Source organism: Schistocerca piceifrons, chromosome 3 (assembly GCF_021461385.2).
Source record: "Schistocerca piceifrons isolate TAMUIC-IGC-003096 chromosome 3, iqSchPice1.1, whole genome shotgun sequence".
NCBI lineage: Eukaryota > Metazoa > Arthropoda > Insecta > Orthoptera > Acrididae > Schistocerca > Schistocerca piceifrons.
Genome location: NC_060140.1, coordinates 422,620,476 through 422,640,375, shown reverse-complemented (window position 1 = coordinate 422,640,375; position 19,900 = coordinate 422,620,476). Strand labels below are relative to the sequence as shown.

The 19,900-nt window shown below is 39.9% G+C and overlaps 1 protein-coding gene across 1 annotated transcript in view; it reads right to left on the bottom strand.

The window, feature by feature from the left end:
• Positions 1-18,509, bottom strand: part of LOC124789957 (putative DENN domain-containing protein 10 B) — a 36,272-nt gene extending 17,763 nt beyond the window's left edge. The window contains exons 1-5 of the mRNA XM_047257489.1: positions 18,087-18,509; positions 17,765-17,964; positions 17,415-17,643; positions 3,708-3,811; positions 397-495 (exon numbers count right to left, since the gene is read on the bottom strand). Of these exons, the coding sequence (XP_047113445.1) occupies positions 397-495; positions 3,708-3,811; positions 17,415-17,643; positions 17,765-17,964; positions 18,087-18,126 (672 nt within the window). The 5' untranslated portion in view covers positions 18,127-18,509. The remainder of the gene's footprint in view (positions 1-396; positions 496-3,707; positions 3,812-17,414; positions 17,644-17,764; positions 17,965-18,086) is intronic.
• Positions 18,510-19,900: the final 1,391 nt, after the last annotated feature.

The following is a 19,900-nucleotide window of genomic DNA, read 5'->3' as shown; positions in this document are numbered from 1 at the left end:
AGTGAAACATTGAAACATAACAAATCCGTACATCTACCCCTGAAACTCAATTGGATATTACACTCCTTCTGCCCCCAGCTTGTAGGGTCTACCTTCTACAAAATGGATTTCCAAACTGCAAATACGTTGCAATATCAGCTGTAGGTTGTAATGTAATATAGACACACTATAGAAACATAAACACAACGCAAACCATTGGTAATCTATCTTATGTTTATTGGTAGTGGTTGTCACTTATATTTAAAACTATTGTTCAAACCCAAGATTTTCCATTATCATATCAAACAAATACTAAGTTCTCTTCACTTCAAGAGATTTAGTATAACTCCTGTTCTAGAAAAGTTTTACTATTAAAATTCAGTTTCCATAAGTGATCGCAGTAGTTAAAGCATTTACCTTCAGATCAAGAATTTCTTCAGGGGTGTTATCAACCCATGGATGGAGTATATCATTTGATTTTCGATGCCACATCATAGCAGGGAAAGTACGGATCCACTGCAGCACAAAAAGAAAAATCATATACACAAGGTGTTTCTGCACAGCAGTTATGCGGAAGTGCACGCGCGCGCACACACACACACACACACACACACACACACACACACACACACAGAGAGAGACAGAGAGAGAGAGACAGAGAGAGAGAGAGAGAGAGAGAGAGAGAGAGAGAGAGAGAGATAGAGCGCACTTGGATGATGGGAAAATCGCATAGCGATGCATGGTGAGAAACGCTTTCCTGGTGTGGAACTGACCACACAAAACACAAGAAAGGAAGGACATTGACAGGGTGAGAAAACTTATTTATTATGCTTAGTACAGTAGAGACGAAGCAATAAGAACCAAAACAAACTGTGGTTGCCATCAAAGAAGGTGTTCAAAGTTACAAGTACAGATCTTTATGTAGGCCTCACATCACCAGTGGGTGGAAGATCTGACGTTCTGGAAAATACCGGGCATGTCCCAGACTTGCCTAGCAGCTGCCACGGTGTGTGCAACAAGTTCCTCGGCACTGTTAATAGGGGTTTTGTACACCAGGGTCTTGACATATCCCCAGACAAATTAGTCAAGTCCAAGTGAGTTCTGGCAATCTCACTGGCCAATGCACCAGACCACCCTGCCCAATCCAATGTTGGCAGTAAATTGCATTCAGATGGGGACTCACATCATGCTTGTAATGTGAGGGGCCCCCCATAATGCTGAAACCACATAATATATGGTATCTCAGCGGGAACATGTGCATCGTAAAATAGCTGTGGCAATACAGTGTGTTTATAAATTAAACAATGGAAAATCTAAGATGATATAATGACAATAATATGAAAAGGATACACTGCTGCTTGCCATACAGTGAAGATGTTGAGTCACAGACAAGTGTAACAAAAAAGCTACACACAAGCTTTCGGCCAGAAGGCCTTCTTTTTCAATAAAAAAGACACACACACACACACACACACACACACACACACACACACACACACATGCAAATGCAGCTCAACACACATGACCACTGTTTCTGGCTTTTCATTACATTTGTATACAAATTAGTTACACAAAAGTAACCTTTAATTGTAAAAAGGGTAAATAACTTACAGAAATGTTTGATACCGCACTCAATGCAGCACACCAAGTTTTATTCCTGCCTAACACAGTCAGTTCCCAACATTCCCGCTACATGGCAAAGGTGAACAAGTTATTCCAACAACCATGGAGTTGTATAATGGTGCACAGTATGTGCAGTGTTGTTTGCGGTTTCATGAATCCAAATTTACTACTACAGCCTAAAGACAATTCAGGACTAAATATGACAAGCCACCACCTCAAATAGAAACTGTTTCACTGAAATTGGCTGTGTGCCACACACAACGATGGGTCAGGGTCAGCCAGTAGTCTCTGAGCTTGGGTTATTACAAGACATTCACATTTTGATCATGAAATACCAGAGGCCTCAACGCTGTCATTTAGCAGATAGACATTTTAAGACACATGATGCAATTAAATCTAACCTGGAGGGTGCAAACAAACTCGCCATATTGTCTAAAATACAACTTTGTTCCCTATTAAATTTATTCTTCTACTTTATTCCTACTAACAGCTGCAGAGTATGAATGTCTGGATTGGACATTGGAATCTACCCCTGTTGATTCCCTTAATCCTCAGTATTCTGTAATTAAGGGCTTCGCACCCCTACAGTTCTTAGTAGTCAGCATTTGCAGGACACTACAATTTAAAATCCATCACTATCGTCTGCCCATTCTCATTCCCATAAACTCACACATTCACAAAAAACCCTCAAATAGCAAAACTGAATCTACTGTAATTGTACAAAATGTGTTGTTAAGATACAAGAAAAACAACAATACAGTTGCTCTAATACTCCTCAAATACTGCGTAATAAAATATGTACAAAGTTCATCACACCACCACTAATGGTACAGCAGCTGGAAAATTTATTGATGGCTCTTCATGACCTTATTTGTACCATACAGATATTAGTACAGCACAGCACTGCTCATTGGTGGACATAATTTTTAAAAATCTGAAACGTGTGTATTGTAAAATGTGTTTCTGACAAGATGATGCATAACATTAGTGTCTTAAAATGTGACAGTCTCTCAAATGGACAGACCGGCAAACACACTTACAATGAGCATAAGCCAACTGCACGAGTCTAAGGAGTCTTTAATGAAAGAAATTCTCTCCCTGTTTTTATTCAAATATCAAATCATTCATTTCAGAACTTCACAGGTTAACAGGTTGAGTTTCAAAGTGATTCCAAGAGTGGTGGTGATTTTTTTTTTTTTTTTTTTTTTGTGGGGGGGCGGAGGGGGGTGCTGTGAAACAATTGCTTAAAATAAGTTGCTACTGTTCATGTTAAAAATTTACTCCTTACTACTGACTTTCAGATTAACTACTTCACAGAAGGTAGAAATGCACTAATAGTGTTGGCAATTTTCGCATTACGTGCTGCAGTTGGCAACTGTTTGTGTGGTGAATGATAGGAAGAACACAATGAATTATGAGATGAACAATTATACAAGACAGATGAACCAATGAGAAAGTAGTGTTGAATAAAGATCATCATCATAATGGGCAGAGTATGAAATAACATGTCAGCATAATGGAATATACTGTGCAAAAGGTAGTCATATGAAATAGAATATTCCATAAAATTTGAACTGCACTCTTAGTTCATGCATAACCACAATCTTAGAAGTTTGGACATTTCAACAGAACCTCCACAAAGTTTTCTGAAAACTCATTGGGCTATGCTACAGATCAGTCCATTTCCACAGCCACTTTTCCTCCAGTCACATTTGCTGGCATCGCCAACCCAGAACCAAACAATAACATTGGAATACGAAATAATATCCCGAGGAACATACAATACACGTGAAAACCATTTATCAACTTTATAACCATAATAGCCACATCAAAAATTGACAGTTTCATGCTATACATGTCAAAAACAAAAGTAATCGTGGCTTGGTGAGTATCCAATTATATTATATGATAGTTTCAAAAGTAATCAGTTCATATCTTCTATCTAAATAAGTCATTAGATTCAGAGACTGCTCGTCTACTCCATAGTATCACCTGGTTCGCTATGACCAACGGAAACAAATTACCAACAGTAGCATGCAATGCAAGAGCCGCTGACACTGTAAGTGGACTTTGACCTCACAAAACACCTGCTGATTTTGACTTACCTTTAACAGTGCTTCCAAGCTGTGATGGTAAACAATGATCCTCTTTTTCAGCAGCAGGCCAGTATATATTAATATTGATTCTAAACCAAATGTCTGTATCAGCTCTGCAATTGAGAGAGGTAATTACAAGTTAGTGAGCACACTGTGAAAATTATTTTACTCTCATTGCAGGTCACTAAGTGTATATACAGAATGTACCAGAACCCCACTGACAAACTTTCAGAGCTTGTTCAGGGTCATTTACTAAGTGTTTTGGTATAAGGAACAAATGGTGACTGGTGGTCTCTTACATAGTTATTACATGTTGTTTGGCTTCTTGCCCCAGTTAGCTTTGAACCTGTATTGCACTGAAAACAGCGCATAACATTGCAAACGCCGACTGTATGCACTATGTGTCAAGTTTACATTCACTCACAGTACCTGATGTTGACAACAATGTAGCACTTCTATTTGACCACAAGATTGCATCCATTACTGCTCAGTTCTGTTGGGGATTTTGTCTTCTGGTGGTGGTAGTTGTGCATTAACAGTTATACAGAGCAATATTATGGACAGGCTTACTGATGAACAGTTGTCCGAAATGCAGCTCTTGCCTGCGTTCACTGTAAACAATGGAAAAGCAGCACACTGACAATACACTGAACTGTCCCTGCATTGACAGCAACCACATCACAGTACTTTTGCATATGTATGTAGGTGCCTATGAGAAACTGGAACTTTCCACTTTAGAATGTAAGTTGCTGGCTATGTGAGGTAAGCTAGAACACAACACCTAATATAGAAGAGAATGTGTTACATGCAATTGGCGAGAATCCTGCCTCTAGTAGCCCGCATGTTGCACGAGCTCTGAATAAAAGCCGATAAACTGTATTGAAAGTCTGCATCTGTATCATCCACATATACATCATACAGCCTAACAGTGTGTGGCAGAGGGTATTTCTAGTACCACAAACTGATCCCCCCTTCCTTGTTCCACTCACAAATGGCATGTGGGAAGAATGACTGTTAGCAAGACTCTGTATTAGCTCTAATTTATTGAATTTTCTTGTCAAGGCTATTTCACGAGATATGTGTGGGGGAAAGTAATATGTTGTCTGACCCCCTCCCCCCTTTTCTTGGTGGTTTTAGGGCGCACAACTACAGTGGTCATTAGCACCCAGACTAAATTATGAATGCACTGCGAGGCATAATGTTAAAACAGCAACTAAAAAGGACAGCACTATAAAAGGCACATTAACAGGCAAGGGATTAAAAGAATGCAGCGTAATCAAATGTCCTTAGACAGGTTTGTCAAGTGGATAAAACGAAGAACGCGAGCAGCTGCTCCTGGGTCATCCGCTAAAATTTCATCCAGAGTACATGTCAGGGCAAGATCAATGTGCAGTGTATTAAAATTTGGACAGGACGTTAAAATGTGGCGTACCATCAGCAATTGCCCACATGGATAGAATGGCACCGGCGCAGCCGTCAGCAGATGGCGGTGGCTGAACCGGCAGTGTCCAATCCGTAACTGGGCCAAAACGACCTCCTCCCGCCGAGAAGGGCGTGAAGAGGTCATCCAAGCCATGGGGAGAGGTTTCAAGGCCCAAAGCTTGTTTTCAGTAAATGTAGACCAATCAGCATGCCACAGCGATAAAATGCACTGACAAATGACCCTGCTAAAATCAGATGAAGGCACACAACAAGAAGCTGTCCGAGGCTGGAGGACCGCAGCCTTGGCCGCGGCATCTGCAGGGATACCGACATGGCCAGGAACCCACAGAAAGGTAACCGGAGAACTGTCGTCTGCCAGCTGCTGAAGAGAGCGTTGGATCCGGTGCACGAAAGGGTGAACCGGATACGGATCACTGAGGCTCTGGATGGCGCTCAGGGAATTAGAGCAGATGACATAAGCAGAATGTCGGTGGTGGCGGATGTAAAGAACAGCCTGATAGAGGGGCAATAGCTCAGCTGTGAAGACTGAACAATGGCCATGGAGACAGTATTTGAAACTGAGTGCCCCGACAATAAAAGAACACGTGACACAGTCATTGGTCTTAGAGCCATCTGTATAAATGAAGATCATATTAATGAACTGCGAACGAAGTTTGACAAACCGCGAGTGGTATACCGAAGCTGGGGTAACCTCCTTTGGTAGCGAGCTGAGGTCAAGGTGAACGCGAACCTGAGCCTGGAGCCAAGGTGGCGTTTGGCTCTCGCCCACTCTAAAGGTTGCAGGGAGCGGAAAATCAAGTTGCTGAAGGAGGCGACGAAAGTGAACTCCAGGGGGTAGCAGGGCAGATACATACAACCCGTATTGACGGTCAAGAGAATCGTCAAAAAAAGGAACGATAAGACAGGTGGTCAGGCATTGATAATAGCCGACAGGCATATCGACAAAGCAGAATAGTGCGCCGTTAGGTTAGTGGCAATTCACCGGCTTCAGCATGAAGACTCTCGACGGGACTAGTATAAAACGCTTTGATCTGACCTTTCCCGAAAAGTGTTCTCTAGACATTTCAATAGTAAATCTCTCCTTGATGCACAACACCTCTCTTGTAATGTCTGCTACTGGAGTTTGCTGACCATCTCTAATGTTCTCGCAATGAGTAAACAATCATGTGATGAAACGTGCCACACACTATCTCTATCTCTCTATCTCTCTCTCCTCTCCCCCCCCCCCCCCCCCCCTTTTTAGTCCTACTCAGTACGGATCCCAGACTGATGGAAATAACTCAAGAATCGATTGAACAAGACCTCATAAGTCACTTCCTTCAAGAATGATTTCCTTAAGATTCTTCCTATGAATCTCAGCTTGACACCTGCTTTTCCTACTATTTGTTTTATGTGGTCATTCGACTTCAGGTCATTCTGGATAGTTACTCCATGAGATTTTAGGGCAGATGCTGTTTCCAACAATTTGTCTGCAATAGCATTGGTGTGCAGTAGTGGATTTCTTTTCCTACATATGTGTGTATATATGTTATATTTATTTACGTTCAGGGTCAACTGCCAAGACTGCACCATTATTTAATCCTTTGTAGGTCGTTTTGCAAACTGATATTGTCTTCTGGTGTTTCTACTTTCTTACAGACTACTGCATCATCTGTGAACAGTCTTAAGGAATTCCAACATTTCTACTAGATCATTTAAATACATTACAAACAGTAATGGTTCTATCACACTTCCTCAGGATACTCCTGAAATTACCTTTACATCTGTCTATTCCGTTCCATTAAGAGTGACATATTGAGTTCTATTTGCAAGGAAATCGTGAACCAAGTCACGAATCTGGTCCAATACTCAGAAAGATAGTATTTTTGTTCTTACTAAATGGTTGTGTGGGATGGTATCAAGTGCCTTCCTGAAGTCTAGGAACATGGCATCAACCTCAGCACCATTGTCTACAGTGCTAGAAATATCACGGAGGGACAAAGCAAGCTGACTTAAGTAAGATCTCTGTTTGCAGAATCCATGCTCATTTTTATAGAGGAGATCTCAGTTTTTTTTTTAAAAAAAAAAAGTCTTAATTCTTGAGCATAAGATTTGTTGTAGACAACATATAGACTTCAATGATAAAGGTGTATAATTGTGTCCATCCGTCCTACAACCCTTCTTGGAGATGGGAATGACCTGTACTTTTTTTCCAGTTGCTACGTACATATCCAGTGATCTACAATAAACTGCTGCTATAAGGGGAGCAAGTTATTTTGTGTAATCTTTGTAGAAACCTATAGTTATCATGTGTGGACCTAATGCCTTTCCACTACTGATTGTAGCTGCTTTTCCACTGTGCAATAGGTTATCTCAGTATCTACCATTTTGACTTTCGTACGATGATTATAAGGCAGGACCATATCATGATCTTCTGCAGTGGAAGACTGAATTCAGCAGTTCGGCCTTCTCCTGTAATCTTCCATTTCTGTACCAGTTTGGTCACTGAGTGAATGAACAGAGGATTTCGAACCACTTACAGATTTTATGTAAGGCCAAAACCTCTTAAGGTTTTTAATTGTATCAGTTGGAAATTGTACTTCTGAAGTCATTGATTACTTCTCTCACTGCTCTCCTCCTGCTTATTTTCACTTCACCCAGCTTTTGTTCATCAGCTAGGTTTTGACTTCTCTTGAATCTGTGGTCAAGTCCTCTTTCTTCATACAGCAGTTTTCTAACATGTCTATTAAAACCATGGTGGGCCTTCCCCAAACCCTAAGATCTTGCTTGAACCATACCTGTCTAAGGTGTACTGAATGATGCTTTTCAATTTTATTAATTTGTGCTCTACATGTCCTCAGTGTTGAATATTTTATGCTGACTAATCAGAATCTCTGAAATTTTTGTCCTGCCACTCCCACTAAACAAAAACGACCTTCCTACCTTTCTTAACATTCCTTGTAAAACCCATAAAGTTGCTATCACAGATGATCCCTGATCCCTTCCTCTATGTTAACTGACTTAAGTTCAGGTCTGTCAGTTGCTAGGAGGTCCAAGACAGTACCTTTATGAGTTGGTTCTCTAAGTATTTGCGTGAAGTAATTTTCGAGAAGGACATTCAAAATAATATCACACAAAAACCTGTCCCTGGCACCAGTTTTGAAAGCATGACTCTTCCAATCTATACCTGACAAGTTGAAGTCACCTGCTATTACAATGGCATGATCAGAAAAGTTATTAATATTCTGCATATTCCCTCTGAAAAGCTCTACCACTACAGATCCTGACCCAGGAGGTCTATAAAAGCATCTGATTTCCATTTTTTACCAACCTTTGACACTAAGCTTCATCCAGATTAATTCACATTTGGAATCCGTGATAGCCTCGCTAAATATTATCAAATTCGTTAATGCAATAACTACGCTGTTGTCACTGGTGACTAACCTATCCTTATGACAAATATTCCAATCTGAACTTAGGATTTCATTGCTATTCACTTCCATTTTAAATTAACTTTCTGTTCCTAATGCTGTCTGGGCATTATAACCTTCAATACATTACACTAACCCACTGACCTGTCCTTTGACACTCCTACAGTTTACTATCATATTAAACTTTCCTATACCTGAGCCACAAGGACGAGCATTTCCTGAGAACTATGTGGCTGATGTCTCTTCAAGTTTGGCAGACAACTCATCGCTGATTCCAAGAAGGGTTCCTCTAACCTAAGAAATGCCCACATGCTTGCCACATAAAGTAAGCTACCCTAGAAGATGCTTCCTGTGTGTAGTGCATGCCTGATCTATTAAGGGAAAGCCTTCTATTTACCGTCCAAGAGTGGAGGTCAAGAAATTTGCGTCTGATATCATCACAGAGTCACCAGCGCCTCTGGTTTAGACCTTCCACTTTGCTACAAACCAGAGAAGATCCAATCCTTGCAGCCAGTGAACTTCCCATTTTGGGTAGAGTTTGCAAATTGGTTCCTACTGGAATGCACAGAAAATCCCAATTTTCCTGCTTCCATGTTATTTACAGACGAGGCCATGTTTACAAGAGAGGGTATGTCTCTTAGTATGAATAGCCATGTATGGGACGACAAAAATCCACAAGCATTGGTGTTTCAATTCTATCAAAAGATGTTTGCTATGAATGTATGAGCTGGCTAAAGTGTTGTATTGGAATCTCCAGAAATCTTGCTCGCAATGACACACAGATCTGTAACACATCCCAAGGTCTAGGTTAGGTTGAGAGGTGATACCTTGGTTGTGTTAACAGGTTGACCTGTAGTACATCCAAATGTTTATTTTTCATGCAGTATTGAAATTAATTTGCCATATTTAATGCAGTTTCTGTTAAAAAAACTAAAATGCATGGAAAATTCAGGAAATGTGTACCAAATAATGAACAACTCTCGGATGAGTATTTTGATGCCTACTGTGTACATATATCTTATATAAACTAAGAAAAATGTAAAAGGGGGGGAGGGAGGGGAGTCCATTATATAACTTTTACGATATAGGCCTTTACTGTCAACAATTTTGTGACTGGACCTTAACTACTTCCCAACACAATGAAGAGAGTTATGTACCAAACATTTCTACAACATGTTCTCCCTCAATTCCTAGGTGCGCCGCTCAGAATTCATCAGCTCAGGTGATCTCAACATGATGGAGCACCAGCACACTTTGCGCTCAATGTTATGAACCACACTGAAGTACATTTTGGATGACAATGAATTTGTCGTGGTGGTCCTGTGTGAAGGTCGACTCGGTCACCCGACATGATGCCAATGGACTACTTCTGGGCGCATGTTTATGAGAATCTGGTCGATACTATCACAGATCTGGTTGTTAGGATTATTTGCAACCACAGAGGTTATACGCCAAACTCCTGGAATTCTTGAGCACATAAGACAGTCAATAGCGTGTCACTGTACGCTACTGTGATCATGGTGGACGACATTTTTAACAATACACGTAAGGGAACAGTTATGCATTTGTTACCTGCTGTAGAGTAAACCAACAGACTAGATTGTACGCACTGTAATAAAAGTGTATATGTTTCGTCTGAGAATTGTTGCAGTGCCCTGTGTTTTACATTTTGGTTATTGCATATCACAGGTTTCTTCACTGTCCTTAACGTCGTTCCACAGAAATCAGGGTGACTGTGGTAACATACTGAATAATCACGTACATTATTACTGTGTAAAGAGCCAACAGAGATTGTGGAAGCCTTACAATAAAATACTCAGAAGGTAGACCTGAATAACCTCTGAAAGATGGTCAGTGGAGCTCTGGTTGACCCTGAATAACAACATAATTACAATTGAAATGAGACTTTTTCGGTCTGCTCATACATGCCCAATAGCTACAACAGCAATTTTGAAAATAGAAAATAAAACACTAGTTTCCAGTAACACTTCGTCCAGCTTATTCATAGTGAGACACACCTGATAGGGCTAAATGCAGAATGACCAACAGTTAACTATCTGAAATACTGGCACTACGTTTCCTGTGTATAGGTTTTATCTCTTTCCAGCACCAGAATGAAAACAATGTTTCGGGATAACAAAAGTACATTAACCAAGATTTCTACAAGATATAAATATATAAGCAGGGCTGGTTCGAAAACATTTTTCCACACATGTGACAATCAGTTGGTAAACCCCCATCCATTTTTCTCCACAAGTGACATATCATTTGGTGCATCCCTTCTTTCCTCCCTCGTTAGTTGCCATTTCTTGGGCTCTTAGTATGGTTGTCAAAAATAAATTCAAATTTTGAAAGTGTGGAAATGGGTTGTCTGTGTGACAAATTATGATACACCTTGTATATAAGTTTTGTTCCACAGATTCCTCTGGCACCCCCATTTGCTTGGGCTCCAAGTGCTCACTTGTGTCTCTTGGGCCTTAAACCGGTCCAGTTCACTAGAGTTTCCACTAACAAATGCATCTCTAATTGCTAAATACGACAGGATTAGTTAATAGTGTGGAGCAGTATTTTATGAATGTATAAAGAAAGTGCCTTGGGGAACTCTTGATAGAAGTTAAGAACAGTAGCCAAGTTGTTACTACTGTATTTTGTAAGACACAGTTCACATCGAGATGATACAATATGCGATATGACACATTGCAATAAAGGTCGTACAATGCAACACTTATCGTTGTGACTCATTTTCTCACTGGAATGATACGAAATGACAATGCGACTCACCATACCATAAGCAACAAGATAGCATGAATCACATATCACATTTCTATTTCAGCTACAATTGCTATCATGAGCTCTTCTTCAGAGGACATTATTGTGACTTATTATTAAGAACTCAAAACTGTAAAAATAAAGGACATACTGGGTGCATTAGTACAGTGCTATAAATATTAAAACATTGTTTGACTGTGGTTTCTTGCGAAGTCTCTCAACATGAATAATTCCACAGAATGGGTCCAGACTTTCCACCTTTTTAGAGCAATTAGTATCAGTTACCCTGAAAGCAAGACACAAATTTTCAACTTGCTATTTCTCCTGCTGAGGGGTATTCACAGCAATAAGCTAAGTTGGCAGAAGTGTGAATGACGTTAAAAATGCCATATGAAAAGTTAAACTTTTGTAAGACAAATGTAGGCTGGCAATGGCAAGGAAAGCGTTTCTGAAGAAGAGAAATTTGTTAACATCGAGTATAGATTTAAGTGTCAGGAAGTCATTTCTGAAAGTATTCGTATGGAGTGTAGCCATGTATGGAAGTGAAACATGGACGATAAATAGTTTGGACAAGAAGAGAATAGAAGCTTTTGAAATGTGGTGCTACAGAAGAATGCTGAAGATTAGATGGGTAGATCACATAACTAATGAGGAAGTATTGAATAGAATTGGGGAGAAGAGAAGTTTGTGGCACAACTTGACCAGAAGAAGGGATCGGTTGGTAGGACATGTTCTGAGGCATCAAGGGATCACCAATTTAGTATTGGAGGGCAGCGTGGAGGGTAAAAATCGTAGAGGGAGACCAAGAGATGAATACACTAAGCAGATTCAGAAGGATGTAGGTTGCAGTAGGTACTGGGAGATGAAAAAGCTTGCACAGGATAGAGTAGCATGGAGAGCTGCATCAAACCAGTCTCAGGACTGAAGACCACAACAACAACAACAAGACAATCTATTTTGGTGCTTCATTCAATGTGGTGCATATATAAACAATGACAACAAATTAATAAAACTAGAGCAGTATTTTTATAAAGGTTCAGTTTCACAAAGTAGTACATAATTCAGTTTGAGGAGTATTAAGGAGAAACATTGCCGGATTTGAAGAGAGAGCAGTCAATCTTGACAATGTAGCAGTGAGGGGTAGACAAAGTATGTGAAAAAATAGAAGCCCATGGTAAGAAAAATCCCAGTGACTTCCTGAGCTTAACTTAGTTGCTCTTTCAGAAGTAATAGGAACTTGGCTGTCTGTCCTCTCTTAAAACTGTCACAAGGTTACCTGAGCTCAGGAAGAAAATAAATAAATAAATAAATGGGGACCATCATCAGCTGATGACTCCCAGTGCATTTTCATAAGTTTTTGATTTACAGTTTCGTTATGTTAGTTAATTCTGTACGTAGCATCCTATTACCTAAAACTCACCAAATGTAAACTAGCCTGCAACTGCATTTTCACTGCAGACTTTTCAAAATATGACCAGTGGTTTCCTACTTTGCGAAGGCTCATGTACCTCCGCTTCACTACACAATACAATTTTTTTAAGCACACTGAATGAGATGAAATTTCCCTTGTCGTGTACTGTACGACGACCTGCGTGGAGGAACCAGCATTACATATTCCAGTGGGTGACATGATAGAGGTACATGACTATATCATATCGCTGTCATCCTGATGTACACCAGTTAAGTCACTTAAGTGTATCCCTAGGCACTCTGCCAACATGGGTTGCTTCTGTGTTGTCTCATAAGTCGCATTACATATTGAATCACATATTGTATCACCTCAGTGTGAACCAGAGCTCAGGCAATGTTGGAAGCACTTCGTGCAAGATGGAATGGGAACAGAAGGTGTCTCATCAGCTGGTTTTAAGTACCCAGTATGAGAATATCAGATATAATGTTTCTTATGATAAATTTAGCTAATCTCATGTATCCCAACCATAATGCATCTGGAAACAAAATGGTCAGCAATATGTGACAGCTGCTGCAGAACTGTAAAACACAATACATTGGTGGTAAAAGTTTAAGTAAATCTCTCATGTTCAAGCCTCACAACTAACTCAAGATGCAAGTGTGTTTTGTAGTTCTTTGGTAGCTGTGCAATTTAAACTTTGCTCCCACAACTTCACGTAACCACTATCTCAGGCTGTGTAATATATTGAAAGAAATGGCGCACAATAAGAAACAAACTGCTACCAACACTGAAAGCTTTGACATTCAGTACCGAAAACAAGTAGTCAGTTTTTTTGTTTCTAACACGCCTAAACTGATGCACTGCCAATCTAAAGGAAGAAAATAATTATGTTTAACACTGTCTTTCTTTATACAAAACTTTAGTCATGCAGTGACCTTCTGACATTCTACTTATAATCCACAGTACTACTCTACACCCTATCTCAAGCTATGAAGCAAATGTCATCTGCATGTATAACTCCGAACCAACTGAACCTACCAACCAGATGAACGGGGTACTTATAATTAAAGTGTAGCTACTTATGGAGGTCCAGTTGGGGCTTTATTTATTGTAAGGCAGCAAAACTTGGTAGATACGCTAATGCATTTTATACAGAACCTACACTGGAAAAAAATTTGTTTCAATGTTTGCCACCAGATGCAAATCTGGTGCTGTACACTGTATGAAGATATGATATCCACGCTGTCATTTGACAAGCCATAACATGAGTGAACGGTATGGCTTTCGAGAAGAGAGACCGTGTGGTGTGAAACTGTTTCATGTGAATGGCAGCAATTATAACGCTGCAGTGGGAGTATCACCAACTGAAATGTCCGAGGAGACACCAGATGTCATTAAATGATTTAAAGATGATAATGAAATTCAAAAACATCGCTGAGTTTGGTGTGGCACCTGGAACAGGGAGGTGTGCTATCGCGGTGGAAGTTAATGACTAGGTTGCTATTGCTGTAACTGACCATACAACACGTACCCTGATGTGCTAGTGCTTGTGCCGTGTCATGAGGATTGTTCATCCACTGATCAACAGTACGGAAAGTTTTGTGGTCTATTTAACCTGTACAAAATCCAGAAGCTGCAGCAACTGAAACCCCATGATCTGCAGCAACATTCTAAATTTTCTCTTGGTTTCTGGCACGGATCGAAATTGATGATGTGGCCGGTCAGTATCCTGTCGAGGGATGGGGCACACTTTATACTACAAGGTGCGGGGAGTAAACAGAACTGCCGAATTTGTGGTACTGTTAAATCGCATGTTGCGTATGAAGAACCATTACACTCACTGTATGTGAGTATGTGGTGTGGATTCATAAGAACGGTCTATTCTTCTTTGAAAAGAATACACCCAGGGGGACCTGTCAGGTGTACAGTGACATCTGCACGTCACTGAGACCTATTGCAGAATGTGGTTCCTGCTTTGTAAGAGCAAAACTGTGGAAACCACTGTTTTCATGCAAGATGGGGCAGCCAACACCCTGTGTCCCTTGCCTAATGAAAGATCTACTTAATGCAAACCTTCCATGAACGTTTTGTCTCCAAAGGTTTCCCAGATGCATGCACTGCAAGATCACCTCATCTGACGCCATGTGATTTCTGGCTCTGGGGATATCTAAAAGAATGCATTTACCCACAGCACATTCAATCTCCACCTGGTCTGAAAGCCAATATATACAGGAACATGTTGCTTAGATTCAACTGGAACTCCTGCTAGCAACTGCTGATCACATTGTTTTATGGATTCAGCATTTATTTTACCTTTTCTGTCCACGTCCTGTCCCTAATCCATTACATTTGGAAACATTTATAGGTATATGTCTTTTTTGCATTCACAGATCCAGATTTGCACGTGGCAACAAAATTTGGATCTCCCCCCCATGTCTGCATTCACGCATTAGCATATCTTCCAAGTTTTGCTGCCATACAATAATTGCAGCCAACACTGGAGCTCTAAGAGTAGCTGCACTTCATTTATAACCAGCTGGTAGGTTTCATTCCATGGTAGAATGATGTGGCTTGTGATACCTATAAGCAAACCGAAAAAAGAACAGAGTATTGATAATATTTTTTTTGCACCAATATCTTGGAACATAGGTTGTCATGACAGACTGGCATAATAAGAGGTATAGGATAGGCTCACAGTTGACAATTTGGTTTTGAGTTGTCAAAGCCACCGAATGAATACAAAACCTTAGTTGTGGCGAAATATTGATCTGTACTTTATCCAGAGGCCTTCATTAGATTGAAAACTGAGTCTGGTTCTAAGTTGGCGAAGTGGTATTGAAGGCTTTAGTTAATCCTAAGGTCCTTTCCAGCAACACAGCTTATTTGATTCCTCACAATTGTTGACATGGGACCACAGTATTATAAAATTACCTCTCTCATGAATTATTTAATACAAAATGAAATTACATCTTATTCACCATTTATTGTGTAAATAATGTCATTAGAGATTCAGTAAAAGCTGCGAATGGTCAACCATGGGGAAAGAACACAACTTTGTCCATTTCAAAGTAATCATCCCACCATTGTCATAGGCAATTTTAAGAAACCTAAATGTGAATCATCAGACAAATATTTGCTCTTGAATGCTAATCTAGCAGGCTAACTACAGCATCAGCTGCTTGGTGACACTTTTGAAATGCTTGTCTTTGATGAGCAACGTCTGGCTATATCAATAAACAGTTAGTTGATACAAGTAGCAGCATGGACCAAGGTACAGATGTTGAAACCATTGACATTAATGTTCTTTCATAGAAGTCTGTATATTCGACATTTCTGAAATAGAATAGAAGAAAACGTGAGGCTGTTCACTGACTTAGATAGGGCAGATACAGGTGGCAAGGTGTGAGTTTGGACAAATGCTCTTTATAATACAGAGTTCTCTCCTGATTTTCGGAGTTTTTGCTCTTTTACAGACTCATTTTTCTGCGTGTATTAAAACACATGGAGAATCTTCATTACTGTCCCAGAGGATGACTGCTATGTTCTACAGCTACATCATCAATAATAAGTGTAGCCGAGTCTTGAGTACTGTAACAAAATCAGTGATCCTCGACATTCACTGCAGAACTATTGGCAACTTTGGAAGGGCAGACAAGCAAAAGGAACTAATAGTGCAAACGAAAGCTACCCTAAGGCAACCAAATGAAAGAAACTGTCTTCAAGATACAATCGTATTAACAAGAGGAAGAAGCCAACTGAGACACTATATATTGGCTGAATCTATTGTGAACTAATTGAAAATCTTGATCACATATGCACCAGTGTGCTCATGACAACAAGATTTAATGTGTGCATGTAGTTTCTTATATGGAGATTGCTCATGTATGTTGTGAAGAACGGATTGTACAATACTTCTCAAACTGTTACACTGAAGAAAAAAAATAGTTACAGGAGACATACAAACAAAAACCAATGTATATACTTATTGTTTTACTCTGACACAAATACATACTTATCACATTGTAAAACTGTCCTTTTAATATCAGTCCTCCCAAACATGCACCAATAATGGTTACTTTGCCTGAACCAAAATGAAAAGAAGAATGTAACACCACTGTACTTCTGGCAATCATATCTGCTGTGACTGTGCAACAGTATTTGCAGATTTTTGCAATTATGTTTATCACATTGTTATGTACGTAATTGTTTCCTGTGTCCACTAAATATCAACTACATTTACAGCACTCGTTGTTGCATCTTTTTTTTACAGACAGTGAGTGTTTACTGAAATCGACAAGTCTTTGAAGGGAAGGATCATTAGAGCCTAACAGCACACCAACAGCAATATCATTAGAAACTGAGCTACTACTTGCGCTGCCTAAGGAAATTTACCTTGTCCTTCTCATAAGAACTAAAATTTGCTTTGCCTGATTTAAAGAAATACTATAAAACACGAATCTGGATGGCTAGGCAGGGTTTGAAATCACAGTCCCCAGTGCAGTACCATAATACTGCAAAACCTTGATCAGTATAAGACAATGAAAAGTGTTCTTGTGGCCATATAGAATTCCCTTTAAGACATTTATTAAAAACAAATTTAGGCCTAATGATATTGGAAACAACGCAGTTCTATTCAACTTAGATACTATTTTTCTTGCCATCTAAGACTAAATAGCTACCGACCTTTCAGCATGGTGTGTGGGATGTTTTTCCTAGATTCAAAATCCTTTGCCAGAAAAGTTCCATTTTCTTCCGTGGTGCAGGAACCTCTCGTGATTACAGACAAATATAGCTGTAACATGACAGCTGGATTTCCAGTCTTGCAGTAGGTTTTACTCAGTATTCTACATAATGTCTCGTATTTCTCTGGATTCAAGTCCTTAGCCCATAAGATTAAGGCAAACTGCTTCAGCTACTGGAAATAAAGAAATGCGTACGTTGATCCACGTCTCTCTGATGAACTACAAATAATCATGAAGCATGTTTCTTTCAGATTTTGCGCCAGAACTACAAACGTCAATGAGAAAACAGACCCTTGGTAGATTGTCAGATTCGAACACTTCGGTGCAGTTGATATAATACCAGTTCTTCCCGTAACGACCGAATACAAACGGCTGCGGCGATACGTGATCGCCGTCCAGGCCACATTTTCTTATCATCAGCTGTTGCTGATGCGCGTCCGTGAGGGATGGGTATGTCCATGTCCACAATACATCACCGTTACTATCTCGCTCTGTAGGAAGATAAAAAAAGCTAAGTAGAATTATTACAGCAACTAATCACTTTATGATCTATTTCCCTTTTTCCCCGACATCAGCCTGTATATACTTAAATCCGTCGCAAATCAATAAATACCTATAATGTTGCAAGCAAGTAAATCCACGATTCCAGCCATGACAATATCTCCGGTGACCGATTGTCCGATACAGTCTTCAACGACACTCCTAGACTCCCGGCTCCCACTAATTGAGTGTTTGCCTGCTACGTATCATATGCTTTGCGGTTTCGGCCAATCAGTGGTGCAGTATTTGACAGCAAGAAAGGAATAAAAATTACTTCGAATAAATAAAAAAGTATCTTACAAATGGAAGTTCGTTTAATGGTGACGTATCTGTTGGCATTGGGCAAAACTTCTACTATAGAATCATTCTATTAGAATGATATTACCATCCGCGCTTTTGCAACGGCCAATTCACACTGTTCGTCACGTCATGTCACGTCACGTCAATTCGCTGTAACCACATGCGAACGAACATACTGGAGAACAGTTCGCCAGTGTTCGCTACTATTTACCTGTACTTACGAACCGGCGTTTGCATTAAATAAGCCAAAGACAACACTGCCGAAGGAGCAATGAATGTGCGGACCATGAAAGTACAAAATAACTCCTTGGTGCAAACACAAGCGAACGCTGCAGTTTCGTTTATTTGGTGCTAAACTCACATACATAGTAACCATCCAATAGAATGCTACCGCAGTGTAATAGCACAGTCTGATACTACACTGCAGTAATAGTTGTGAAGAAAAACAGTCATATCCAGACGGAATTGTTGTTTAGGTCAGCTGCTCTGTTGGTGATGCAAAAAGCGAAGCAGCAAGGAAAAGAAAAACATGGGTGTCTGAATTTTTGCAAAAGCGTCAAATACATGGTAGAAGTGCAGTAGCCAATATATTACAAATCCTGACGTCATTAAGACTATTTAAAAATTTTATGCCTACTTCAGTGGACGATTTTGGTTGTTGCCTACTACAACTGAGGGAAAAATGGCAAAGCAGCGCACGATCTTAAGGCGAACAATCTCAGTCGAAGTGAAGCTTGCGCTAACGCTACGGTTTTTAGCAGCTAGAGATAGTTACGCCGGTATTAAGTATTTATTTCACATTCTAACAACTGCTATATCACAGTTAACTCCTGAATCTGCAGTGCTGTAGTCGAAGCACTCGAGGATTATATTAAGCTAAGAAAAATAATTTAAATAAATACGTTTAACGTAAGGTATAAATATACAAATTAACGGCCGTAATCTATAAAATATCTGTTACTATATTTAATAAAATCTGCTTCGTAGCAGTCAGGGATAAGGTAATGTGGTGAAGATATAAATTAAGACTTACATATATCTACAGAACAGTGTAGTATGATAGTAAATAATATACTACTGTATGAAACTTTCTGCTAACCCGAGAAACCTTGACGTGATTTGGCGTGACGATATATTGACAGCCTGTTGAACGTTGCCGTTTGAAACGCATTGTGGAATGTAGTAAAGTGACGTCACTTAACGTGAGAGCCAGTGTAAATTTACCTTTACACTTCAAATACAATATTACAAGTACACATTCTGCACACAGTGTAATCAAATGGAACCAAACAAAAATCAGTCAACAACTTTTATTTCTAATTCCTTCAGGCAGCTGAACCTTGTCATCCATTGGTTTGTAGTTAATAAAGACCAATCCACACTGGTTGTCATGTCACGTCAAAACATTTCACATTACATTTCAAATGATGGTGTGGCAGCCATACCACAGAATCACATGGACAGCGGCGCGCCAGTACTCACCCGCGAGTGCAGATTTTTACCGTTAGGCCAACCTTTGGCAACAGTGCAGCGCCCATGGGCTCGGAAGAGATAAAGCGAAAGCCAGTGGGAATTAGAACTCGGTGC